The sequence below is a fragment of the Camelina sativa genome, chromosome 7 (assembly GCF_030686135.1).
Source record: "Camelina sativa cultivar CO46 ecotype springtype chromosome 7, ASM3068613v1".
Lineage (NCBI taxonomy): Eukaryota > Viridiplantae > Streptophyta > Magnoliopsida > Brassicales > Brassicaceae > Camelina > Camelina sativa.
In genome coordinates this window covers 20,629,132-20,654,172 of record NC_141886.1, presented here as the reverse complement: position 1 = coordinate 20,654,172, position 25,041 = coordinate 20,629,132, and the positions used below count along the sequence as shown (strand labels likewise).

The 25,041-nt window shown below is 35.9% G+C and overlaps 6 protein-coding genes across 10 annotated transcripts; 1 reads left to right on the top strand and 5 right to left on the bottom strand.

The window, feature by feature from the left end:
* Positions 1-844: 844 nt before the first annotated feature.
* Positions 845-3,230, bottom strand: LOC147941506 (uncharacterized). The gene is made up of 6 exons (XM_087458544.1): positions 3,126-3,230; positions 2,916-3,014; positions 2,483-2,523; positions 1,186-1,228; positions 1,030-1,109; positions 845-929 (listed from the first exon to the last, which is right to left on the bottom strand). The coding sequence occupies exons 1-6, from the start codon at positions 3,228-3,230 to the stop codon at positions 845-847; spliced, it is 453 nt and encodes a 150-aa protein (XP_087314670.1).
* A 5,500-nt stretch (positions 3,231-8,730) lies between these two features.
* On the bottom strand, positions 8,731-10,851 carry LOC104701431 (uncharacterized). 3 transcript variants are annotated; one of them, XM_087458985.1, is made up of 7 exons: positions 10,713-10,851; positions 9,793-9,901; positions 9,484-9,580; positions 9,318-9,367; positions 9,159-9,214; positions 8,994-9,028; positions 8,731-8,903 (listed from the first exon to the last, which is right to left on the bottom strand). In XM_087458985.1, exons 2-7 carry the CDS (start codon positions 9,855-9,857, stop codon positions 8,820-8,822), a joined length of 387 nt encoding a protein of 128 aa, XP_087315111.1. In that variant the 5' UTR covers positions 9,858-9,901; positions 10,713-10,851; the 3' UTR covers positions 8,731-8,819. The 3 variants fall into 3 exon arrangements, 1 of the variants encoding a protein (XP_087315111.1); XR_015562170.1 differs by lacking the exons at positions 8,731-8,903; positions 8,994-9,028; positions 9,159-9,214; positions 9,318-9,367 and having other exon boundaries at positions 9,450-9,587; positions 10,713-10,729; XR_015562169.1 differs by lacking the exons at positions 8,731-8,903; positions 8,994-9,028; positions 9,159-9,214; positions 9,318-9,367; positions 10,713-10,851 and having other exon boundaries at positions 9,450-9,587; positions 9,793-9,931.
* Positions 10,852-10,943: 92 nt separating this feature from the next.
* LOC104701429 (ABC transporter I family member 17) lies at positions 10,944-12,146 on the top strand. The gene is made up of 2 exons (XM_010417116.2): positions 10,944-11,460; positions 11,536-12,146. Exons 1-2 carry the CDS (start codon positions 11,109-11,111, stop codon positions 11,976-11,978), a joined length of 795 nt encoding a protein of 264 aa, XP_010415418.1. The 5' UTR covers positions 10,944-11,108; the 3' UTR covers positions 11,979-12,146.
* On the bottom strand, positions 12,011-13,921 carry LOC104701430 (binding partner of ACD11 1). Of its 2 annotated transcripts, none has more exons than XM_010417117.3 (6): positions 13,685-13,921; positions 13,326-13,394; positions 13,118-13,221; positions 12,953-13,028; positions 12,783-12,866; positions 12,011-12,704 (listed from the first exon to the last, which is right to left on the bottom strand). In XM_010417117.3, exons 1-6 carry the CDS (start codon positions 13,694-13,696, stop codon positions 12,213-12,215), a joined length of 837 nt encoding a protein of 278 aa, XP_010415419.1. In that variant the 5' UTR covers positions 13,697-13,921; the 3' UTR covers positions 12,011-12,212. The 2 variants fall into 2 exon arrangements, with proteins under 2 accessions (XP_010415419.1, XP_019083241.1); XM_019227696.2 differs by having other exon boundaries at positions 12,011-12,707; positions 13,685-13,843.
* LOC104701428 (protein POLLEN DEFECTIVE IN GUIDANCE 1) lies at positions 13,912-17,761 on the bottom strand. Of its 2 annotated transcripts, none has more exons than XM_010417115.3 (11): positions 16,921-17,761; positions 16,671-16,822; positions 16,338-16,441; positions 16,073-16,161; positions 15,753-15,826; positions 15,420-15,570; positions 15,167-15,334; positions 14,872-14,969; positions 14,665-14,787; positions 14,521-14,589; positions 13,912-14,414 (listed from the first exon to the last, which is right to left on the bottom strand). In XM_010417115.3, exons 1-11 carry the CDS (start codon positions 17,570-17,572, stop codon positions 14,205-14,207), a joined length of 1,890 nt encoding a protein of 629 aa, XP_010415417.2. In that variant the 5' UTR covers positions 17,573-17,761; the 3' UTR covers positions 13,912-14,204. The 2 variants fall into 2 exon arrangements, with proteins under 2 accessions (XP_010415417.2, XP_087315108.1); XM_087458982.1 differs by having other exon boundaries at positions 16,338-16,386; positions 16,921-17,738.
* Positions 17,762-17,889: 128 nt separating this feature from the next.
* On the bottom strand, positions 17,890-19,761 carry LOC104704728 (heat stress transcription factor A-8). The gene is made up of 2 exons (XM_087458983.1): positions 19,326-19,761; positions 17,890-19,003 (listed from the first exon to the last, which is right to left on the bottom strand). Exons 1-2 carry the CDS (start codon positions 19,563-19,565, stop codon positions 18,122-18,124), a joined length of 1,122 nt encoding a protein of 373 aa, XP_087315109.1. The 5' UTR covers positions 19,566-19,761; the 3' UTR covers positions 17,890-18,121.
* Between the last annotated feature and the right edge of the window lie 5,280 nt (positions 19,762-25,041).

Genomic DNA, 25,041 nt, shown 5'->3' with positions numbered 1-25,041 from the left:
TTTTTTTTATTTATAACATAGTTATTCAAAGTTACAACTTAAAATTCAAAAATATTAGTTCCTCCTAGATCAAAATACTCAAAATAACCAAAATTATATTGAAATGTTTAGCTATATTTTTTTAAAAATTAACCAATTTTTAAAAAAATTAATTTTAAAAATTTTATTTTAATATTTAACATTAAAATTTCTGGGTAATCGGATAAAATTCAGATTATCGGATTCAATTTCGGGTAATCGGGTACAAAAAACCCCGAACCCGGATAATACCCGATTTTTTCAGATATTTATAGGTTTTTAAATTTTAGACCCGAACCGACCCAAACCAAACCCGAACCGAACCCTAACCGAACCCGAACCGATATTTTCTGTTTACCCTATTGAGTCCTAAACTCCTCTACCCGAAAAATCTGAACCCGATCGGTTCCTACCCAAACCCGACCCGAGTACCCGAATGTCAGGACTAGTTTAAAGTTTAAACTCCTCATGTCAGCAATTAAACTCATTAATAGGTCTACAAGTTTGTTTGCTTCTAGGCTTTGAACTGTTGTTTAGACCGTAAAGTTTTTATAGAGACACATTCGATAATTTACAAGTCATTATTCCAAAGGGACATGTAAATAAAACATAATTGATGCTTAATCAGTTAGAAAACATCGTAAACATTTTGGATCCAACTTCATTCCTCGGGTAGTTTAGACGTGTATCGATACTTTTAATTCAATACTCTTAATATAATAAAATTTTGGAAGGAAAAACATTGTTTACGTGATCAAACTAAGGAGACTCGAGTCCGACACAAGGGATAAAAAAACAAAATTAAGCTAAACTATAAATAAATGAATCAGATCTGACACCTTATCAATCCTTGGCAGATTTGACTGATAAGTAGAGACAAATGAAGGAAGTCATCTTGTCCACTCATTCTCCTGTGAGAATTCAAGGAAAAGCATGAGCAACCAAAGTGTAAAAAAACATGAGCAACCAAAATGGAAAAAACATGAGCAAACAAAGTGGGAAGTTTATTACTCCTTCAACAGCCATAATCTCTCGAACTCGTTCTGCATGGATTCAGATCTTCGTTTCTCGTATTCTATCTCCCATCGCGACTGCAGTAACATAAGCATTTGTAAAATTACAATGAGATGCAAGAATTAAGATACATGACCGCAAATGAATATATACCTGTGGCGGTTCTTGAGCTTCATCATCTTGTTTCTCTCTAGAGCTGTTATACGGAGAACAAGTCACAATTGGTTCAGTGATAAGAAAAAAAAAAAGCAAGACAGCACAGCATACTGCATACATAATGTGCTGTTCTGAGCAAACTTAGAACCTAAGTGATCTCTCTCTCAGATATGTGAGACATCTTTTTACTATAGATTATGGTTCATTAATTGTTCGTCTTATTATAAATTATGGTTTTCTGAGCCAACTAATCCAATAATAGCTAAACTAGGTTTTACCCCGTGGTACACCACGGGTCTATTATTTTGTTGATATGATATTATAATAGTTTAGAGATGCTTGTAGTCGATGGTGAATTGCATATATATATATATATATATATATATATACTGTTAACAGTTGTAGGTAGAGTTTTGTAGAAACTCTTGATTCGTAAGTTGAGAATATACATCTTACGATTTGTTAGTTATGATTTAGGAATGAATGATCTGGCATATTCTTATTATGATTCTCAACTGATATTATTGGATTAATAGTGTACATTTAAAGCTGATAAGATCTTACCAAATATGTAATCGTTTATTAAACGCAAATTAGATATTTTCTAAGATGTATTCATCTTGAATTAGTTGCTATATTATAAGGATGTGATTACATAATCAGGGTTTTCAATTCTTTTTGTCAAACTCGGCCCTAAAAATTCGGCATGCAAATTAGATCTTTTCTAAGATACAATGGGCATTAATTGGATGTAAATAAGTACGCTATGGATTAAAAACCGGCCCAAATATTCGGTAATCTTAAGGAGGATCCGGATAATTGAATCGGTTATAATTTTAGTTAAAAACCCGACCCGAAGTTAGCAAAAAGTGATGGCACCATATTGTACTCCAAAAATGTATTCCGAACTCTATACGTGGTTATACTTGTTTGGTTACAAATACCCTAAGACAATTTTTAATATATATCCGTTTATAAAAATTCAAATCACATTATATGCTAAAAAAAATCTAAAATTTTATTAACTTTATGTATTAAATAGTAATTAAAATAATTAAATATAAAATTAAATAAAAATGAAAGGAGAATTATATTTTAATCTAACATATTGATTTAAATTAGATAGATATATTTTAGGAAATTATTGTGTTTGGTTGTAAGGATTGTAGAGAATTTAGTTAAGACTTGTTTGGATACAAAGATAAGAGAGGATGATACAAAATGTATTCCAAAAATGTTAAGATAGATACGCCAAATTTTTTACTTGTTTCTTTAGCTTAGCCTAAGAGATTACCTTCTCATTGTAGCTTCAACCTTATCCCCTGCTTCCTTCTTCTGCAAAATCGTAGTGTCAAACCCGGGGAAGATAAAATAATTTTACTTTTTTTGGGAAAAAAATGTAAGAAAGAGCTTCAAATATGGAAAACACAGCAAGATCAAACATGGATCTATAAGGAAAAAAAAAACAAAGAAGAAGCAAAAACAGCACTGTATAAAATATTATGTAGGAGGACTCTATAAAATATTCACCTGTTTGAGCACCATTTCTTCCTCTTCCCGCAATATCTTCTCATGTCACAATATAATAACCACAAGATGTTTGAGAATCACAATAATATCTTTCAATAAGTGATAGGAGAAAGAAGTAATATATATATATATATATATATATATATATATATATATATCTTCTATTTTGATCCCCTATAAATTTTGTGTTATTAAACCTTTTTCTGGTTCCTCACAGTGACCAAGGCTTCCTTTAGTTGGGATTGCAGCAATTGCACCTCAGCGAAAGTCAAACCGTCAAAATCGTTACCAGTCTCCTACGAGTGAATAAAAAGGAAAGCTAATATGAACATCGATTCGTGGAAACAAGAAATGAGACAAGTTAATGTATATTTACCTGGTCAAAAGCCTTAATCTCTTAAGTTCACTCTCCAAAGACTAGGTGTAAAAACAATGATGTGAGTAAACCCACCAAACCCATTTTTTCCAGTTCTGGTATCATCATTTGTTCCCTCAAACCCACCAAAGCACATAATATTTGAGATTCAAGTTGTTGTTGTAAGCTTGAAATAATTAGGAGATAAGGCCATGTATATTTAGGAAAAATATGAATATACATAAGATAAGGTCAATTATATTTAGGAGGATCTAAAATATATATTTGGCAGTTATCCAATTGAGTTTTGGTTTTGTGTTCTCTATATAAGGAGGTGCTAGCTTGTGGCACAACTTATGAGTTTTGTGGCTTAAGGTTTTGAGATATTTTCCTTAAGATTAATAAGAGAGTTATTCTTATTAAACACTTGTGTTCTGTTTTTGGATTCTACACGTGGTATCAGAGCTTGAGCAATGGCAGGAGAAGATGGAAAACCTTTGATAGAAGGAGGAGGAGATAAAAATCTGTCGACGAGCAAAAATGACAAGACGAGTTCATCAACAAGCGAGAAATCATTGATATCATCAGAAGGATCGTCATCATCGGAGGGAGGATCTTCCTCCAACAAGTGTCCTATGTTAAACTCGACCAACTACACAGTATGGTCTATGAAGATGAGGATCCTACTAAGGGTTCACAAATCATGGGAGGTAATTGAAAGAGGAAACATGGATGAGACAAAGAATGATTTAGCAATTGCTCTTATCATACAGTCCATCCCCGAAGCTCTTACCCTTCAGATTGGAGCTCTAGAAACTGCAAAAGACATGTGGGAAGCTATAAGGTCAAGACATCTAGGAGCAGAAATGGTCAAGAAGGCGAGGCTACAGACCTTAATGGCTGAATTTGACCGCTTGAGGATGAAAGAAACTGAGAAAATCGATGAGTTTGTGGAGAGGTTGTCTGCAATCTCAACAAAATCAGCAGCATTGGGAAACGAATTGGCAACACCTATGATCGTCAAGAAGTTTTTGTCAAGCCTCCCTCAAAAGAAGTTTATTCACATAGTAGCTTCTCTCGAGCAGGTACTTGATTTGAACAAGACAAGCTTCGAGCATATTGTAGGTCGTCTAAAGGCTTACGAAGAAAGAATTGGTGAAGAGGAGACAGAACAGGATGATGACCAAGGCAAACTTATGTTTGTTAACTCAAATCAGTTCGGGAACTACAGAGGAAGAGGACGAGGAGGTCGATCTTCCAGAGGCAGAGGAGGTCGTGGCAGGTTTGGCTTTCAACAATGAGATAGAGATAGAGAACATGACTTGTCACATATTACTTGTTTCAGATGTGATAAACAGGGTCATTATGCCTCAGACTGCCCTGATAGACTGCTCAAGCTTCAAGAAACAGTGGAGAAGAAGGATGAGGATACACATACAGCAGATGAGCTCATGATGAATGAAGTAGTGTATCTTCAAGAAGATAAAGTAAAACCAAGCAGTTTTGAGAGCAGCATGGACAATAATAACATATGGTACTTAGATAATGGAGCAAGTAACCATATGAGTGGAGTTAGGAGTTTCTTTCATGATTTATGTGAAGAAGTGATGGGTAAGGTTCGATTTGGAGATGACTCTCGCGTTTACATCAAAGGAAAGGGCTCTATACGATTTGTGTTTGACAATGGTGAGAAAAAGGTACTGCACAATGTCTACTATATACCAGACTTGAAGAGTAACATTGTGAGTCTAGGTCAAGCTATTGAGGCTGGGTGTGAGGTACAAATGACAAAAGACAAGTTAATGCTCTACGACAAGGTTGGTAAGTTACTTGTGACAACAGTAAGGTCCAAGAATCGTTTGTACACGGTCTTGTTAGAAGTAGAAACGATTAAATGTCTACAACTGGTTTCGTCGAACCAGTCTGCAACTTGGCACGCACGACTTGGTCATGTCAACACCGATACAATGAAGTTAATGATCAGTAAGGACCTGGTAACTGGTATACCAAACATCCAAGTTGAGAGACAAACTTGTGTGTCTTGTTTGTTTGGAAAACAAGCAAGAGACTCTTTTCCTCAAGAAACCACGTACAGAGCTACACTACCTCTCGAGCTGATACATGGCGATCTCTGTGGCTCTATTACGCCCACAACACCAGCTCAAAAGATGTATGTTTTTGTGATCGTAGATGATTTTTCTCGTTACATGTGGACAGTTCTGTTGAGAGAAAAAGGCGAAGCACTCGAAAAGTTCAGGAAATTCAAGTCACTCACTGAACAAGAAACAGGGTATGCGATCAAGAATTTCATAACTGATAGAGGTGGAGAGTTCACCTCTGCTGATTTCAACTCTTACTGTGAGAAGTTTGGGATTATGAGACAATTGACAGCTCCATATTCTCCTCAACAAAAGGGGGTAGTGGAGAGGAGAAACAAGACACTTATGGAAATGTCAAGAAGTATCTTAAAGCATATGGAGCTACCAAATTATTTGTGGGGTGAAGCTGTTAGGCACTCAACATATTTGATTAACAGAGTTGTAACCAGGTCTCTTGGAGAGAAGACTCCATATGAAATGCTGAAAGGATCGAAACCAAACCTGAATCACTTAAGGACTTTTGGCTTCATCGCGTTCGCTAAAACAGAGAGCATAGGGAGGAAAAAGTTGGATGATAGGTCAAGAATTTTAGTTCATCTGGGAACTGAGCCTGGCTCCAAGGCCTATCGTTTGCTTGATCCCTCAAGTAAGCGAATCGTGGTAAGTCGGGATGTTTGTTTTGACGAAACCAAAGGATGGGATTGGAAGAAGACAGAAACAGAGCAAAACGATTCTGCAGAGTTCTCTATCGTTATTGGCAACTTTGGAAACAGGGGCGTTCGGTTGATCGAACAGGCAACAGAACCAGATACTGGTGATCCGAAAAATGCAGAGACAGAGTCAAACGATGATCTCGGCGAGGAAGAGGAGAGTAGTGATTTGGAGAATGAGGCTAATAATGACCAATCAATGGAAAGGAGGCCTGCTAGATTTCGTACCAAACCAAGATATCTTGATGACTATGTTACTCAAGATGAAGAACTGGAGCGTCTGTTGCTGTCTATCAATGAAGAACCCTGGGATTTCTTTGAGGCATCTAAATCAGAGGTATGGATAAAGGCATGTAAAGATGAACTGGCATCAATCGAGAAAAACAAGACTTGGGACTTGGTTGATCAACCATCTGGAATTAAGCCTATTGGGTTGAAATGGGTGTTCAAGATTAAGAGGAACTCAGATAGTAGTATAAACAGACACAAGACGAGGTTGGTTGCAAAAGGGTATGTTCAACGATATGGGGTTGATTATGATGAAGTTTCGCACATGTGGCTCGGATGGAGACAATTAGATTCATTATAAGTCTCTCAGCTTCATATGGCTGGGAAATACACCACTTGGACGTTAATACTGCTTTTCTGAATGGAAAACTGAAAGAGGAGGTGTTTGTCACACAACCAGATGGCTTTATAATCAAAGGAAGTGAGAGTAAGGTGTATAAGCTACACAAAGCTCTCTATGGCTTGAAACAAGCTCCAAGGGCCTGGAATATTAAGCTACATATAACTCTCAAGGATATGAAGTTTCTGAGATGCTCTAAGGAACCGTCTCTTTACTTTAACAATGAAGGAGGAGAGCTTCTTATTGTGGCGGTGTATGTTAACGAAATGCTTGTTACTGGTTCGTATTTATCTGCGATTTGTGAGTTTAAGCTGAAGATGGCAGCAAAGTTTGAAATGAGTGACCTTGGATTACTCACATACTATCTTGGAATTGAGGTGAGACAGCTTGAATCAGGAATCAGTCTGAAACAAGAGAGGTATGCACTTAAAATCTTGGAGGAAACTGGAATGAGTAAATGCAATCCCACTCAAGTGCCTATGGACATGAATCTGAAGCTGTCTAAGTCACAAGGTGAACGAGAAATTGAAGGACAGGAGTATCGCAGAAGTATAGGTTGTCTCCGTTACTTGCTACATACGCGTCCAGACCTTGCTTACAGTTTTGGTATCCTAAGCAAATATATGCAGGAACCCAAGGAATCTCACGGAGCGAGTTTAAAGCAGGTACTAAGGTATCTTCGAGGGACGTGTTCGTTTGGTCTCTTCTACAATCGCACAAATAAGGTCAGTTTTGTGGGTTACAGTGATAGCTCCTATAGGGTGGACTTGGATGATGGTAAGAGTACCACAGGACATTTATTCTATCTTGGAGATTCACCAATTACTTGGTGTTCACAAAAGCAAGAGATTGTAGCTCTATCCTCTTGTGAGGCAGAATTCATGGCTGCCAAGCAAGCAATATGGCTACAAGAGCTTCTTGAAGAGGTAACTGGTGGGAACAGTGAGAGAGTGATTATTCGGGTCGATAACATGTCAACGATTGAACTTACTAAGAACCCAGTGTTTCATGGCCGCAACAAGCACATCCACACTTGATTCCACTTTATTCGAGAGTGTGTTGAGAAAGAACAAGTAAGTGTTGAGCATGTTACTGGGAGAGAGCAGAAGGCTGACATTTTGACTAAGGCACTTGGGAGAATGAAGTTTAAGGAGATGAGGACTCTAATGGGAGTGTTTGATGTGAGTGAAGATGAGCTCAAGCTTAGAGGGGAGAATGTTGTTGTAAGCTTGAAATAATTAGGAGATAAGGCCATGTATATTTAGGAGAAATCTGAATATACATAAGATAAGGTCAATTATATTTAGGAGGATCTAAAATATATATTTGGGAGTTATCCAATTGAGTTTTGGTTTTATGTTCTCTATATAAGGAGGTGCTAGCTTGTGGCACAACTTATGAGTTTTGTGGCTTAAGGTTTTGAGATATTTTCCTTAAGATTAATAAGAGAGTTATTCTTAGCCCTGGGCATTCGGGTACTCGGGTCAGGTTCGGGTAGAGGAGTTTAGGACCCAATAGGGTAAACAGAAAATATCGGTTCGGGTTCGGTTCGGGTCTTACCGGGTTCAGGTCGGTTCGGGTCTAAAATTTCAGAACCTATAAATATCCGAAAAAATTGGGTATTATCCGGGTTCGGGGTTTTTTGTATCCGATTACCCGAGATTTAACCCGATAACCTGAATTTTACCCGATTACCCATAAATTTTAATGTTAAATATTAAAATAAAATTTTTAAAATTAATTTTTTTAAAAATTGGTTAATTTTTTAAAAATATATAGCTAAACATTTCAATATAATTTTGGTTATTTTGAGTATTTTGATCTAGGAAGAACTAATATTTTTGAATTTTAAGTTGTAACTTTGAATAACTATGTTATAAATAAAAAAAATATAACAAGTATTTTATGTATATTATTTTATTTCGGGTTTGTCGGGTACCCATTCGGTTCTCGGTTCGGTTCCGGGTTCGATTCCGATTCTTCGGGTTTAGGAGATTAGGATCCAATAGAATATTCTACCGGTTCCGGGTTCAAATTCGGGTCCATATTTTGGGTCGGTTCCGGTTCGGGTTTTCGGATCCGGTTTTTTTGCCCAAGCCTAGTTATTCTTATTAAACACTTGTGTTCTGTTTTTGGATTCTACACAAGTCCGCTTAGGTCCTCGTAGGAAGTCATACTCTCAATCTCTCTACCATTCATTCTCTTGTGAAGGTGACCAAAGAAAATAAACCCCAATAGTTGAAAAAGCATAGAGTTTTAATTTTCAGAGCAATAAGATGTAGTAAATATGCTCTAATGAGTAATTATTATTACTCGTTGAAAAGCCACAATCTCTCGAACTTGCTCTGCAAGGGTTCAGATTTTCGTTTCTCGAATTCCCTCTCCATTCTCAGCTGCAAAAAACAAAAGTATTGTTAAATACACAATCTCTGAGGCAAGAAGAAGAGAGAGGACCTGAATAGAGAGTATAATAATACACGCACTTGTGCTTCCTCCTTCTGTCTTTTTTTCTTCAGAGCTGTAGTTATTCATCAGTCAGGTTGGTTTAAGTGATATAGAATAAAATAAAAAGCAAGATATCATAACGTAAGATTGTAAAAAAAGATCTCTCACAGAGTCTGAAAGATAAAAAGGATTCAAGATATTACCTGTTAACAGAGGGAGCCGAAACTCCTCTCCTTGTACCATCCTCTGCTTCCTTCTTCTGCAAGAATCATAGGGTTTGCGATTTATGTCAAGTAACTAAATGCAGGGGGAAAGCTTAAGAAGCCTAGAAAAGAAAAAAAAAAAAAAAAAAACCTTTTTACCTGTTTGAGGCTTTGAGCAGCCTTACATCTTCTTCTAGCTTTATCTTGTTCTGGAATATATAGTCATACAAGATAGGTTTTGAGAATTACTAGCATTTTACAATAATAGAAGAAGGAAGTAAATTCATTCTTCCCACACCACCCCTTAGTGAACAAGTTTCTTCACCGTTTTGTCCACCACAATGACCCTGACATCTTTGAGACGACTTTTAAGTGCCCCGAGCTCAGTGTAACTCACATCGTCGTCTAAACCACTCATTCTCCTGAAAACTAAAATATATATATATGAATGAAGAACATTCAAAGTTCATATGAGACCTGAATGAACCAGAAATGTAGTACACAAGGCATATATACCTGAGCAGGTTTCGTAACCTAATAAGAATCGAGTTTTTGTGATTTTGCCAGACCTAATTCCAACGAAACTACAAAACCCTAGAAAGTAGATTTCTTGTTAACGGCAAATATATGTTACCTGCTGTTGCTGGAGAATTCGCAAAAAATTGCAGGGCACTCTCGTCTTCTCCTCCGTGACATCATCTCTTCGCCTGCTACTCTGCAGCCTCGTTTCCACCATATATATCCTTGTGTAATTTAATCGGATCCAACGAAAAATGAGCGAGAGACGTTAAGAGCACATGATCTACTAGTGTGTTTTGCCCTATCTACTACTACTACTATATATATATTATTACAAGTAAACTCAGCATAGTTAACTAATGGCGCATATATACTTCCCCTAATGGTGCATATATACTTCTCCTAAATTGCAAGTCCTCAAGCTCATGTAAGCAATGCCTAATCTAATAATATACATTGTGTTTTCCTGAATGTTTGTTGTTTGTGTCAGGACATAGGTTGGATGAACGAACAATGTCTTGGCTAGTGGAGAATGAAATCAACCAAAGAATGTTCTTGAATGTTGTATGCTGCTTCTTCTTGAGACATTCATGTGGAAGGCTACAAATGGAAACGAAAGGAGGAGATAGAGAAGTGGCCAAATACATTATTATAAAGAACACAAATCGTTTGCAGAGATTTACTCTCTCCTCAAAATGCATTAGTACTAAAGATAGGCTTGAGGTGGTCCAAGATTTGAAAAGTGTTGTTATGGCTACAAAGTCATGAACTTACATATTGTCAGAGTGATACTACAATCTTGTGGTTTGAGTTATTTATGAATGATTAACTGGTTCATTTCTCAACTTCCAAATGGGAATAGCAACCAATGATTCTGATGTATACTATTCATTGTAGTTGATTCTGCTTACTGTGTGCTTGCTTGAATGATTACTTTGTGTATTGGTGAGTTTTGCTTTGAGATATAGAACCAAGTAAACGGATTTATGAATGAATAACTTTACCATTTTCATCAAATGATATTGTGAGATCTACCTGTTGCTGCAGAGTTCCCAGAGCACTCTCACCTGATATACTTCTTCACATCTCTTCGCCTCCTCTTTGGACATTTATTAATTCACATCTCTGTTACTATAGTTTGAAAAGTTTCAATTTTGTCTGAAGTGTATCTTCTCTGGTTTGCTGAAACAAATTGGAGACCTGAATTGAAGACTTAATCCTGAGAAGATTCCTTAAAGTTTGAGTTAAAAAAAAAAAAAAAAAAACAAAACAAGAAGTCTTAGATAGGCCATATAACGTGAGTGGTGAAAGAATATTAAAATGTCTACATCAATAGACTGATTCCTAATCTTTGGAACCTGTTGTGGTGGTGCGTCTCATACGGACACAAAGTCTTTTTGATCAAAAAAGTTGAAAACTTTAAAGGCGATAATGCCATCACTTTGGTCTAACGAGTCCGATGGGTTACAAGAACATCTTGTGGACGTTGTTGTGTCGTCCGGTTCAGAAGAACCAAAGATTCGTGTACATGATCTGACCCGAGTCGCCGATGATGGATCTCGGATCTTGAAAGGAGTCAGTATTGATATACCGAAAGGTATGATCGTTGGTGTGATTGGACCTAGTGGAAGTGGGAAGTCAACTTTTTTGAGATCTCTGAATCGTCTTTGGGAACCACCGGAGTCAACTGTTTTCTTGGATGGTGAAGATATAACCAAGGTTGATGTTATCACTCTTCGTCGTAGAGTTGGAATGCTTTTTCAGCTTCCTGTTCTCTTTCAAGGTAATATCAAGATTTTGGAATTAGATTAGTTTAATAGTTTCCGTAGGTTTTTGTTGATGTCTGGTTTGGTCACAGGGACTGTTGCGGATAATGTGAGATATGGTCCGAATTTGAGAGGGGAGAAGTTAAATGACGAAGAGGTTTATAAGCTGTTAAGTCTTGCTGATCTTGATGCTTCCTTTGCCAAGAAGACTGGTGCAGAGTTATCTGTGGGTCAAGCTCAACGAGTAGCACTTGCAAGGACTCTAGCCAACGAGCCTGAGGTGTTGTTGTTGGATGAACCAACAAGCGCTTTGGATCCGATATCGACAGAGAACATTGAGGATGTTATAGTGAGACTGAAGAAGCAGAGAGGGATTACGACTGTGATTGTTTCTCATAGTATCAAGCAGATTCAGAAAGTTGCTGATGTTGTTTGCCTTGTTGTTGATGGTGAGATTGTTGAAGTTCTTAAACCGAGTGAGCTTTCGCAAGCTAAGCATCCAATGGCTCAAAAGTTTCTTCAACTCAGTAACTGAGACCAATTTCTAATTGTCCTGCAAGTCATTACTTTTCTTTTTCTTGGATGTGTTAATAATCTCTTTTGAGAGAGGACAAATGCTGTCTGAATGTAACAACAACACCTTATACGGTTTTTGTCTTTTTATCTTTTCTTTAGTAATTGAAAGCATATATATATCTATGAACAGCAAACCTATCAAAAGAATTTAGTTGAGATGCAAATTGAAAAACTTGATTCGTTGAGATCTGCATCAGCCGAGCTTAACAGGAACAACAGCAGGATCTTTAGGTGAAGAAGGATCAAGTTGGACGATCTCCTTTCTTCCTTCTCCTCCATTCTCAGTTCTCTCTTTAACCGCTTTTGTAACTGCACCAAACGCGTTTGAAAACCACGAAGCTCCACTTGACACATAAGGGTTTGCCATTAAAGCCGTTCTTGCGCTCATAGCCGTCTCTTCAGCAGCTGCTAAAGCAGATTTGGTAATCTCCCTCACTTGATAACGCTCGTCGATATCTCTCAATTTCTCATTCACCACAGTTGTTCCAATGCTTAGCTTCTCGCTCAGACCCATCTTATCGTCAAGAGAGGCAATGGTAGCTGAAGCGTTTGAGATCAAATTGTGTCTGTCGTCAAATGCTTTGGCTTTCTCCATGGCATCTTTTCCAAGAGCATAACCCCTTCCCACCATGATGTTCACCACATCTTCAGCTTTCTTGACAGAGAAACCGTTAAACGAATGTTCCTGCTCCCAAAGCAGAAGACAAGATTAATAAAACTCGTAGAGTAATCAATCAATAAAAAACGCAAAAGAGTTGTCTACCGATTCAAGTGCAAGGGCTTCAGGTGGCAGCTCGTAGTTCACAGCAGGAGTAATACTAACACGATGATCTGCAATGACAGCTCCCTGGAGGAAATATAAGACACATTAAATATATACCCACTCCAAAATGATGCATAAGGGCAAAAGCAAAAGGTATAATAAGAAAATACCGTTAAGAGCATTGCAGTTTCTGCACCTTGTGGATCCTTAAAAGTAACGTAAGCAACCTGAGATTCTTGTGTCTCACTGTGATAAAAAAAGAAAGAACATTAGACATAGGCAAAAGAGTCATCTTTTTAAAAACAATGAGATAAAGAACAAGATCTTTACAGAACCTGCGGATCTCGACGTATTGAATGTCACCAGAGAAAGAAAAGAACTCTTTGATATCTTTCTTAGAAACAACAAGTGAGACATTGCTAATCTTGACAGTTTTCACCTGCAACAAACAACCAAAAAAAGTACCCAAAAAACGAAATCAATAAAAAAAAAAGCCTTTGTGGCAATGACAACACAGTGAAGAAATGTGGTTGGTGTTCTTACACCGGAGACAGTTGACTGTGAATCCATTAGAATGTTGTGATGAGTTTGATCCGAATCAATGAAAACATCCTGTAATGTAAAGTGAGATCAATAGGATTCAAAAAGTAGGATCTGGAAACTGTAGATTTCATAAAGTTTTAACCTTTTGCTTTTTTTTTGTTCATAATAACACCAACACAGTAAAGAGAGAGAGAGAGAGATCTCAAACTTCACAAAATCAAAATCACAAAATCTTAGCAAGATATCTTCAGTTCTCAGTAGCAAAAGCAATGAAACTCCCATATTCTAAAATTAGATCTAAAAAATAGCGACGAAGGAGAATCTAAGAACACACAAAAGATAGAATCGAGACTGCTTACCGTTACCGACATTGTTGAAAATGAGATTCTCTGAAGAAGAAATCGCGAGAATAGAAGAATTAGGGATTTTTCAATATTCAAAGTCCTTTTGAGTCTCTCTCAACAGTGACAAATTATTTATTACGTTTTTTTTTTTTTTTTTTTTTTTGTCATGTGAACAAAGTTTTTGAAAATATTGACTATATTTATGGTCTGTGAACAAAAACAAAAAAATGAAGAAGAAAGAGTACAAAAAGTGTATTTTGGCTATTTGTCTTTGTGATCAAAATTGATCCATGAGGTCTCTTTCTTTTGTACATATATATGTATCTCTAAACCCACAACAAAATCGCTTCATCTGAATAATATTAAGGGACCATGTGTGTATGATGGATGAGATCACAGAGATTGATCCCAACCAAAAGTTGTGAACTGGATCGGTTCCATTTTTTTGTTTCCTTCAAACTTCATCCGCTCATGAGATGCTTCTTCATTACATGTTGTGTTTTTTTTTTTTGTTGTCTTTCAAGTAAGGGCGGGCCTAATCATTGTGTAGATGGGATGAGTTTCTTCTTCGGCATCTATTAATGTACCAAGCTGCATGTTTCCTTAGTCCCATCCCTATGAGAACTTTGAGGCTTGTCAGCATTATATATGTTATGATAAATAAGACGACCATCCACAACATTCTCCATGGGAGAGGACTGTACGGCAAGTGTGCTGCGTATACTGGAGTCAGTACCCGGATCACCTGAGGCCCAAATACACTCACTCAAATCATTCCACGCTTCTTCCTTTTTTCTTTTTACTTGTCACAATGTGTATTTATGTCAAAAGGGAAAGAGAAATATATATACCACACAAGCGGGTGCAAGGGGAACGAAGGTGAGATTTGTCTTTCTATCTTCCGGGCGAATGTTCAAAGTCTGACAAAAGAAGACAAGGATTAGTGGATGTAAGACAGAACACCCAACGCAGCAATGTAACTTTATCATTAATACCTGCTCGCAGAGAGCTTGAAGAAACTCAGAGTACGCTATAGGTTTGATGTCATTGAACTTGGCAAGAAACGAATGCTTGATGATGTCTATCATCATCTCACAGAAGAAGACCGTCGTAGCATTCTGCAAGTAAAATTACTTTTAGGCAAATCTGAAAAGAGGATTGTACAAAATTTTAAAACTACTGAAAAAATAATATGGACTTACGTAGATAAAGTTTCCAAACCATGGACCTTCAGATTCGAGAATATTTTGAGCCAAAACAGACACCAAGAAGGCTGCTATGTGGAATCTCTCTATTGAATCTGGTAGAGATATTATAAGGGAAACCAGAACATACCAATCAGAAACCAAAGGTAATAGCTGCAATTACAGTCTCAATCAGACCTCGTCTTGAAAGGTGATTCAAAAATTATAAGAACTAAGCGAATGATTAGAGCAACAGGAGAGCTAGTATTCAAAACACAAAATTCTACAAAAGAGGATGGAGTAAAAGCTTTACCCGCATATACTAGACCATGAATGTTGTCCTTGCTGAAACGCTTAAAGACACTGCTTTTGATCTCAGCAAAGTTATTTGACACCAGGAGAGCCAACAAGGCATTGTTGTGAGCAACAATACACGTTGACAACGTAATTGCCTGAGCTAATAAAACGAATGAATGGAGAAGTGAACACAGTTAAGGAGACAACAGAAATATAGATCTGGAAGTAGCTAACAGAAATTAAAACTAGCAATCACATTGTAAGGATATTTGAGGCAGCCATAGTTAATGCTAGGTCAGAAACAAATCTCCAAGTCGAAAATCTCAGTTTCTCAGGAGGGGAAATCGCCACTCCCTTTGCAGAACTAAATAGGGCCCCAAATACATCTCCACAGAAACTTTGACAAAGTCTATCAAATATCTGAAACACAATTTTTATGTTAATACCAGTTGGTTTAGTAGAAAGTAAAAACTGGACAGAAAAGTGTGCAGTGAAAGCACAAATATTACCAACTAAATCATGTTAGAGATACAAGGAAGAAAAGTGAAATGAACAAGAACATTTAGAGCAGGAAACACAATCTAAAAGGGAGTTCACATTACCTCTAAGATATTATAAACCACATATAGTTTTATAGTACTTTGACCACGAATCATGTGGTAAATAAGGCTGATATCTGCGGAAAAATAAAAAAGAGTCAAGATAAGCAAAAAAAAAGAAACATCTGAAAGTCCATTTTCTCATCACTTTGATGAGATTAAAAGACAAATCCATTCTTATAAAAGAAGCACTGAGCTTATCCATCTAACAATTAACAGATTAAGTGACGCCTATGAAACTCTTTATACCACTTCAGATGTTTTCACAGATTAAACATAAAATATATTACAAGCTTAAGCAAGTCAAGAGATTTGTAATGCACCTGTTCTCCCGAGAAGAATGGTACCAGAAGCCAAAACTAGAAAACAAGCAAGATCAGACAGCTCCGATGAAGAGGGCCTCCTGAATTGCCTGCCACAAATATCATAAAGTTACGTCCTCACAACGGGAAAAGCAGAATCATGTGTATAGAGAAAAGTATGATCAAGGCATACTCCACTTTCTTCAAAGATGCACAATGTGGTGATAAAGTCTTAGAGCAATATTAAGTGTGTTAATGTCAACGAAGAATCTAAAAAACGACTCACCTTGTCTTAAAAGCATCCCAGAATATCAGCAGGACTCGTATTGGCATGACTGTCAACAATGACAGAAATGAGTTGACGCAGACAAAAAAGCCAGTATCTATAAGCTGCATTAAAATTCTTTACAATGTGAAAAACCTCTGTGTAAATCCCAAAAAACAGAAGCATACATATACATATACACTGAACTCTAATTAAAGTAGCCCCCTTCACAACTACATAACAGGTGGATTTCCATTGTCACTCATACAAACTTATCAACAGAGATACACAACCAACACACCTAGCTAAACTACGAATGTTCATTCTGTAAGAGAAGGGAATCGCCAGTTTTACCACTTCACATCGCCAAGGCAAGCGAAATATGGTATCATATATCCTTTCTCGTTCGATATCATTCCCAGGAGTCGTTGTACTCCGCAATGATATCCCACCATAAATTTCCTCCACAAAGTAAGCCATAGGTGACCTCGTCTCAGCAGAAAGATCTAATGACAAGCAGATACTAGACATTATCACACAGATAAATCTATAGTGCAAACCAAGTTAAAAAGAGAGAAATATATACAAAAGTTGGGAACTTTACAATCAGGATCATCAGCCACAAGCTGTTTCCAATCCAAAGAAGCTTCAGTATCTAACCTCCTCACAACACTCCCATTGATCTCACTTCTTGGAAACTGATGCTGCACTTCTTGAAACGGTGGGTTCTCAGAAGAAGAGCTTAGCTCCGCACTAGTCTCCTCCATATATAACTTACTCATAGTATCACTCCACCGCTCATCGTTACTCCCATCAATACTCCCATTAACATTCCTCTGTCTCAACTCACCAAAATTGAACCCATTGTGATGTACAGTTTGCCCATCTAATAGCGTCACAGCGCAGCCACCACCACTACTACTACCACCAACACCATAGTAACTCAATCTGTTCTCAAACATCGTTGTAGTCTCTCCAAAATCATTACTTGAACCTTCCACGATCGTTGTTGAATGAGAATCTCCATTCTCTGGAATAGTCTCGACTTTGTTCTTCTTCTTCTTCGTCTTCTTCTTCGATCTCTTTCGTTTTGGTGATTCAACAGCTTCGTTTCGGGTAATCGGATCTGAGCTAGATCGGCGAATTGATGAATGAAGTGTATCATCATCACCACCACCATCATCACCATTCTCAAAGGAGCTGCTTTGGCTGAGAATCTCAAATGACAGGTTCCTCTTGGAGGATCTAATCGTCATTTTGGATTACACAAGGATGAAAGAACAATGAAGAAACGAAGCTAAAACATTAAAAAACAAAAAAAAGAAACCTAAAAAGACACAAAATTTTGGATTTTTAGGAAACCGAAAAAAACCATAGAGACAGAGGAGGAAGGAAGGTGATTGTGTATGTCGAGACACAAAACGCTGTTTTCCAAAACGGCGTTTACATGATTGACATCCGTCGTAACGCGATTAATCGACTCTGACAAAGCAGGCCAATTAGATTCTGACACGTGTTGATTTTAACCGCTTAAACAATGACCGAGAAAAAATCGAGTTTCAATTATAAAATGTTACTTGTAAAGTCGTCTGTCATATATTATTTGCCAAACAAAAAAAGTCTCAACCATGTTTTTGTAGTAAGACGCCTTAAGCTATAAGCATCTTTGAGGATTTGGCGATTTGCTCCGGTGATAATAATAATATATCCAGAGCCTACTTCAAAAAGTTACATAACAAAAGGTTGAGGCTGATATGTTCAAAAACTCCAGCTTCTGGTTCATTGCAGCAATGCAGGTGGAGGAGCTATTCATTAGAAGCAAGTAAGCTCATCTGCTCAGTCATAATATCAAGATTCCTAGACCTTTCTGGAGTAAGCTGTCCATATTCAAAGTCATCTGATTTCTCCATCTCTTCTGATATCAGCTCCAGCAGACGGCTCTTGTCTGATTCCATCTCCTCCAATGTATCGTCATCTTTTCCTTTCTTCAAACTGTTCTCCTGCTGCTTCTTTGTCTTCTTCTTTGAAGGGCTCAGCAACAAAAGCTTTTCCCATGCTCCATCATCGTATAGATCAGGTATGATCAATGGCACGTGGTTTTCATCTAGGCAAAACTTCATCATATCAGCGATTCTCAAGAAATCATTCAGGTCGTTCGAGCTTGACTTCGATGTTCCGTTGTCTGATGGTGGCTGGTATGCGACTAAAGGAAGACCATACGAGTTTGAGTCTCCTTCATCAGTCACTTCTTCAACAATCGTTGCACCTTCCCCTGCCTTTCGCCAACTGTTTTTCTCCTTTGGCTGAAGCAACTGGACTAGTAGACTTGGATTCTTCATAACCATTACCAAAAACGAAAGCATCTCCTGTTGACTCTCTTCCATGCCTTGAACTCTGTCTTTTAAGTTTAACATCTTAGTATCTGTGATCTCCTGGTACTGCCTAACTTTGATCAACTCTTGAGCCAACACCTGCTTATCGCCTTTCAAAATATCAACTTCCTTCCACAATCCACTCTTCTTAAGCTTTCCCTGACCATCATTTGTTGTACTTTTGCTCTCCTGTTTGCTCTGTTCGTTACTTTGAACATTCTTCCTCCTGATAACATTCTTCAGTAAATCCTTTTGACCTTTCACAAACCCGTCATTCGCAAACTCCCAACGATCTGCATCAACTTTTTTAAAACCCTGGAAAACAAAAACCCAAGAATCAGTCACACGTCTCCAAATGAGCTAATCTTTACATAGAGTCTTCAAGATAATGACTAGTACTAGAACAAAAACATATTTCATCATGCTTCTTATACCAAGTTCCATCATCTAACTACGAGATTGACACTCTTTACAAATCAATTTGCTCTACTAAAACCTATCCACACGTTATAGAAGCAGAGGATTACAAAGAACTGAAACTTTGCTCAACACAACAACAGCAAGTAATCACATCAATCTTGAAAAGAGCCAAATTGTAAAATAAAAGAGTGAAGAGTGAGAGGAGAAAGAGACTAACATAGATGTTGAGTTGACGGATAAAGCTAGAGAAATTGCTGTGTTTAAAGTACTTAGGCAAGAGTTGAACAGAGAAGACGGTCGTGTCCAAGATAACAAAGCTGTTATCAGCACTAGTACTCCACGAGATTATAGAATCAGTAGAAGAATCATCAACCATCTCGTAACATTTTCTCAAGAACGGCGCAACTGAAGAAGACCCACCACCACCACCGTCGTCTGCCGCCGCCGATTTCACCATAATCTCAAGAGAAATCTCCAAACTTTAGATGAAATCTTGAATTTTGAATTCTGAAATTGAATCTGTTTCGTCGGGGAGAAAACAAAAAAAAAAAAAGATTAAAGGAAGAGACTTTGGAATACGGGTACAGTAGGGATCGACAAGGAAATTTCAAGGAAGAAGAAGTCACGGTTTTTAGATATTTGTTTTTAAGTCTTTGGCCCAAATCAAATATTTATATTAAATATCAATTTTTTTTTTTTTTGATCAACAAAATATTAAATATCAAAATAAAACAAAACAAATTAGGTATTTACAATTTTGCATGGAAATAAAAATGTTTATAAACCAGTAAAAAATGTTAATTTGGTAGAAACATCAAATCAAATCCCAACTACTTGATGTTAAGGATAGTATAAATTAGGGTTTAAGGATGTTAAATCTTGATGCTAATATTTCCTTTTCATCATTTAGGTACTACATATGTTCTCTGGTGGAAAAAATAACTGGACATGCAAATAAATAAATAAAAGCTTTAAATTTTGTTTACAAAAATCAGAAAAATTATGGTCTAGTTTTTAGCAAGAAATATCGTTTTTTTAAAAGAAAAATAAAACTAAGTTAATCTTGATTATTAAAAATTAAATATGTTAAGATTTTTTTTTTACCTCATACAGTATGCTCGTTTTCCAATTAGGCCTCAGAAATAGGTAATGTTGGTCTGATTCGGTTTGAAAATTCATAAGAAAATATAGCTGAAAAAATCGAATTTAAACTTTGGTTTGGTTTGGTTCAGTTTTGAAGTCATGATTTTTGGTTCGGTTCATGTAAAAACTATGGTTCCAAACTGAAACTGAAACCACATTTAGTTTGGTTTGTTAGGTTAACTTCTATTTTCCAATATATTTTGCCATATTTCAGTATATTCGGTAAACTTTGGTTCGGTTCAAAATTCGGCCTAGACTAAAAGTTAGAAATTCTGAAAAATAAAAAAATGGTAAACAGATCGTCTTATTAGAATTCAAAGCTGTAAAATGCATATTGATCTCATTCAAAATATCATATACTTAATGAATTTGATATGTTATTTAATTAATATTTATATACTTAATTACTTATTGCTATTTAACAAAATGAGATTACCAAATTAAAATAAAAAAAACGAAGCCAAAACACATTGAAATTACTTTACCCTTTGGGATGTGATCCAGGTAAATCCTAGTAGAACTGAGCTCCAGCAACTTGGAGTCATCCACAAGATTTATATTCCAAATGCATGAATAGTGATATGTCCCTTAAAAGTTCATCCGTATATTAATTAAATAACATATCAAATTCATTAAGTATATGATATTATAACATATTAAATTCATTAAGTATGTGATATTTAGAATGAGATCAATATGCATTTTATAGATTTGAATTCTAATAACAACGACAAAAAACGATTGTATAATGCACAAAATGATGATCAACATATGTCATCAGAGACGATATAATTTAGAAAGCGCAATTTACTACTGTGTTTTATGTGATATAAATATAGGGTATGATATAACATTAATCGATTAAGAAAATAAAAGTAATAAGATATTATAGATGGCGGTTTAAATTTTAAATAAAATTAGAACACAGGATTATACTAGGGTAAATTTGCCCAATAACCAAATTCAATCATTTAATTAAGTGGGGTTATGAGTTTGAGATTTGAATAAAGTTTTAAAGATTTTAAATGTTATGTAGAATCTGTTGTTATTGGATCAAGATTTTGTAAAACTCAGTTAAAGTTTATGTTATTAGTTTGTGATTGTTATAACAAGAGGTTTAGGGAATTGTACTCTTGTATTAATCTATCCCATAGAATATAACATATATATAGTGATATAACTTTAGGATTTAGGGTTTACACTAATTGGCCGATAATGGGCATCTACATAATACAATATATTCATAACACTCCCCCTTCGATGACCATTATAAAAATATAGTCCCAAATGGGCATATAAAATGCTGCCTCGTTAAAAACCTTACCAGGAAAATCCAATGGGAAAAACCATGGTTAAGGGAAAAAGAGTGCAGCACGCTTTTACTCCCCCTCTTGAGTACATCACTTGAAATCTTCGAGATGACCGAACCAATATGATGAAGTAGCTTCTTGAAAGTAGTGATTGGAAACGCCTTGGTAAATGGTTCACCAAATCTTCACTTTAACAAATTTGTAGGGCATGTATATCACCGTACATCAGCATTCTTCTGCAGAATATTGGTCTCTTAAATGACTCATCTTGATCATTATTTTCGTCTCTCACGATCTCATCAATGTATGTTAAAGACTTTGAAGAAGATAGTCTTTCACCATTGGAATCATAATATTCTTTTCCAGGTGTTTATCTTTCGTGTGTTCTTTGTTGTCTCGTTAAAAACCTTTCATGCAAAAACCCAATGGGATAATAACCATGATAAGGGAAAAAGAGTACAAGCACGCACATAATCATATTTCTCCCCCTGAAAGCATCATCTTCAGGTTATGTATTATGATAATATATATCATCTTTACTGAACTGTTATAAACAACGCTTTCAGGTACAAACTCATATGATCATCATATATTCTATTGGGTCATTGAAATTCAAGTCATTTGAACCCCTTTCATATATAAGATCTATTTGAACTTAAGCCCAAATATTCTTTTACATACAATCTTCCAAACAATCATCTTATACATAGGAGTTATTCATAATCTCCTTGTAAAACTTTCTCTTTCAACTCGTCTTCTTAGTATGGTACTTCAAGACCATTTTTCTATGTAAGATGATGTAAGCATCTTGAGATAACATCTCATTCATCATATGTTAAATTTATAACCTCAAGAAATTTCATAAAAGATCTGATCTTATACAATCCGGTTTCTCCATCTTTCAGGAGTAATATTTCATCATTGATCATTTCTCTATATATTCCTTAGTATGTGAAATATGTACCGGAGATCAGATAATATTTTCATTATCAACATATTCGCACTTGTTCTTGTACATTTCTTTTAACAAGAACCACTTGTAAGTGCTGAAGAGACAAGAGACACATATAATTTTCTTTTAACGAGGTTCAACAAATGCCTACATCCTCAAACTTTCTTGAAAATATTTCTTGAACACAATTATAGTCAGTGTTCAATCTCGGATTTACACAACTCTAAGATCTTCTCTTAGCTTGTTCCCGATCTATTTTCAACCCATTATGAGATCTCTAAGATCATAATAATGATCTACACTCATGATTCTCTCATAGAGATAAACTTTCACCATTTTCTCCTCAAAGGTGTCAAAAATCATCAAGACTTTTTCTCGCTTTTACAATGTTCTCGAGAACTATAAATTATTGCTTCTAGCAATATGATCACTTTAAGGGAAACTTCTGACAGTTTGAAAACTTATCAATAGACTGAATCAAGTCTTACTCTTATTATCATACTCATAAGGGATCTAGAATAGTTGCTTCCACCAAAATAGAGTGCATTTCTCATAATAAATATTAATTATTTATGAGAATCATTGTACTACTACATGTACTTTATTTCTCATAAATATCCCATTATATCCCACTCATTTTTACACTTTCAAGTGTAAGGACTACAAATCCAAATATTATTTCTTTAAGAGATTTGAACTATTTCATAGTTTCTTATTTCAATGATTAACCAATCATTCTTTGTGTACACTTTTCAATAAAACTTTCTATAAACCGCGGTTTATGATCCTCGATTTTGATCCATAACATCATCAACTGCAATATTGCATGCAAACATATCTACGACGTCGATTTGCTTTTTGGTTCCCTTTCGTTCTAGACATGACACAACTTGTTGAGATTTCTTTTCATTATGATTCTCAGGTACCTGTATCTCTTTCTTACTCATGTCTAAGTCTCTAGATCTCTTCTAGAGATTTTTCATAACTCTTTGCTTCCTTGGTGCCATATTAATTTATGCTCATTTTCTTTACCGAGGATGCTTATATTTGGAACCATAAGTCTATCACACTTCATGCGATCTTTAGACTTACTAGCAGTTGATCTTATCCATCTAGGACATTAATTGGAGCACAACTGGTATATGTGACTTTTTCACTCAAGGTCAGAAAATGGCTCTTGCATGCTTTTAGCATCTTTGCAAACTTTGCCAATAAATTATCTTTTTACTTTCTATCGCACATTTCTTAGTACGAGGATCAAGATAATTTTTTACTATATATTTCTTTACCAGGTGTTTATTTTCTCCCCCTCATGTTGGAAAGATTAACTCACGTAAACAACAGCAACTGCATCTTAAGATATTCAATCATCAAGAGAGATTTATATCCAACATATTTCCAACATTCTTTCAAATTCCATCTTATATAACTGTGGTGGAGCAACCAGCATGTATAACACATTTAGATGGAATAAATCTGGTTCTTGACCCAAACCAATTGTAATGGAGAGTACTCATGATTATTCGTTGGCATGATGCAAATTACTTGACATATAGAGTCATTTATGTCAATCAAATAGTCTGGTTTCACCACCATTGTCAATTAACCAAATACTCTTGCAAACTCGAATATATGGTGGATGATCAGTCCACAATATCTCTTTGTATACGTACCAGAAAATTGACACTATCCAAATTCATTAGGTCGGTGAAAGCCATAGAATCTTGGCTTGCTTTGTAAAGCAACACACATAACACTAGGAAAACTCTTTAGGTTCTCCAATGAATCTTTTCAGAAATTTCTGATTATTCTTTCGCATCACTACTGAACCGGAATGGCTTAACCGGTCATGCCAAACAGTGAGATTTTTCACAAAGCATATTATCTTCTAGATAATGCATGTAATCTCTAAAATACTTTTATTGCCTTGGGTAATACTTATGATTTAAAAGTATTTTCTTCGCATATTGTCTCAACATGATTACTTTTCAAATCCTCAAGATTTGCTTTTTCATATGAGTGATTAAACTCATTTTGGATATGAACATAATCTTATATTTGTTCCATCACCTCTGTATGTGGGATTCATGAATTCTCCCCCTCGAGATGATGACATTTCATGTCTATCAATCTCGATTTGAATTCCACTTTGTAATCAATAACATTCTCAAATTGGGTAATATATTATATCTTAGACTCTTTTAACTTTGAGACTAATTGGGAGATTATAACAAATAATTATCAAATTATGTTCCTATAGGCAGTAGTATATATACTCTTCAAGAATATTCAATACCTTTTCTACTACTTATTATTGTAGTAGGATAGTGGAAATTGTCTCACACTAACTTCTTTCATCATCATCATATTTAGATGAGATAAGTACCTCATGTACTTATTATTCACTTATAGTGGAGATACTAGTCGACTTAACCGCGACCTTATATATATATATATATATATATATATATAATACCCACATTTATAACCACTTTTATAGCAATTTTATTATTATTGATGTGACATTT

What these genes read in the sequence shown, in the direction of transcription:
- LOC104701431 (XM_087458985.1), bottom strand. Translation starts at nt 9,857, where the DNA reads ATGATGTCACGGAGGAGAAGACGAGAGTGCCCTGCAATTTTTTGCGAA. An exon ending in TCATTGTGGTGGACAAAACG is followed by an intron (nt 9,368 to 9,483) that starts GTGAAGAAACTT and finishes TATATATTCCAG; the next exon opens with AACAAGATAAAGCTAGAAGA. An exon ending in GACAGAAGGAGGAAGCACAA is followed by an intron (nt 8,904 to 8,993) that starts GTGCGTGTATTA and finishes TGTTTTTTGCAG; the next exon opens with CTGAGAATGGAGAGGGAATT.
- LOC104701428 (XM_010417115.3), bottom strand. Translation starts at nt 17,572, where the DNA reads ATGACGATTAGATCCTCCAAGAGGAACCTGTCATTTGAGATTCTCAGC. An exon ending in TGCCTTGGCGATGTGAAGTG is followed by an intron (nt 16,442 to 16,670) that starts GTAAAACTGGCG and finishes ATTTTAATGCAG; the next exon opens with CTTATAGATACTGGCTTTTT. An exon ending in TGGTTTATAATATCTTAGAG is followed by an intron (nt 15,571 to 15,752) that starts GTAATGTGAACT and finishes ATTGTGTTTCAG; the next exon opens with ATATTTGATAGACTTTGTCA.
- LOC104701429 (XM_010417116.2), top strand. Translation starts at nt 11,109, where the DNA reads ATGCCATCACTTTGGTCTAACGAGTCCGATGGGTTACAAGAACATCTT. An exon ending in GCTTCCTGTTCTCTTTCAAG is followed by an intron (nt 11,461 to 11,535) that starts GTAATATCAAGA and finishes GTTTGGTCACAG; the next exon opens with GGACTGTTGCGGATAATGTG.
- LOC104704728 (XM_087458983.1), bottom strand. Translation starts at nt 19,565, where the DNA reads ATGGTGAAATCGGCGGCGGCAGACGACGGTGGTGGTGGTGGGTCTTCT. An exon ending in TCCGTCAACTCAACATCTAT is followed by an intron (nt 19,004 to 19,325) that starts GTTAGTCTCTTT and finishes TTTGTTTTCCAG; the next exon opens with GGTTTTAAAAAAGTTGATGC.
- LOC104701430 (XM_019227696.2), bottom strand. An exon ending in CACAGTCAACTGTCTCCGGT is followed by an intron (nt 13,222 to 13,325) that starts GTAAGAACACCA and finishes TGTTTGTTGCAG; the next exon opens with GTGAAAACTGTCAAGATTAG. An exon ending in AAGCCCTTGCACTTGAATCG is followed by an intron (nt 12,708 to 12,782) that starts GTAGACAACTCT and finishes CTGCTTTGGGAG; the next exon opens with CAGGAACATTCGTTTAACGG.
- LOC147941506 (XM_087458544.1), bottom strand. Translation starts at nt 3,230, where the DNA reads ATGTGCTTTGGTGGGTTTGAGGGAACAAATGATGATACCAGAACTGGA. An exon ending in TTACACCTAGTCTTTGGAGA is followed by an intron (nt 3,015 to 3,125) that starts GTGAACTTAAGA and finishes ATTCACTCGTAG; the next exon opens with GAGACTGGTAACGATTTTGA. An exon ending in AAGCTCAAGAACCGCCACAG is followed by an intron (nt 1,110 to 1,185) that starts GTATATATTCAT and finishes ATGTTACTGCAG; the next exon opens with TCGCGATGGGAGATAGAATA.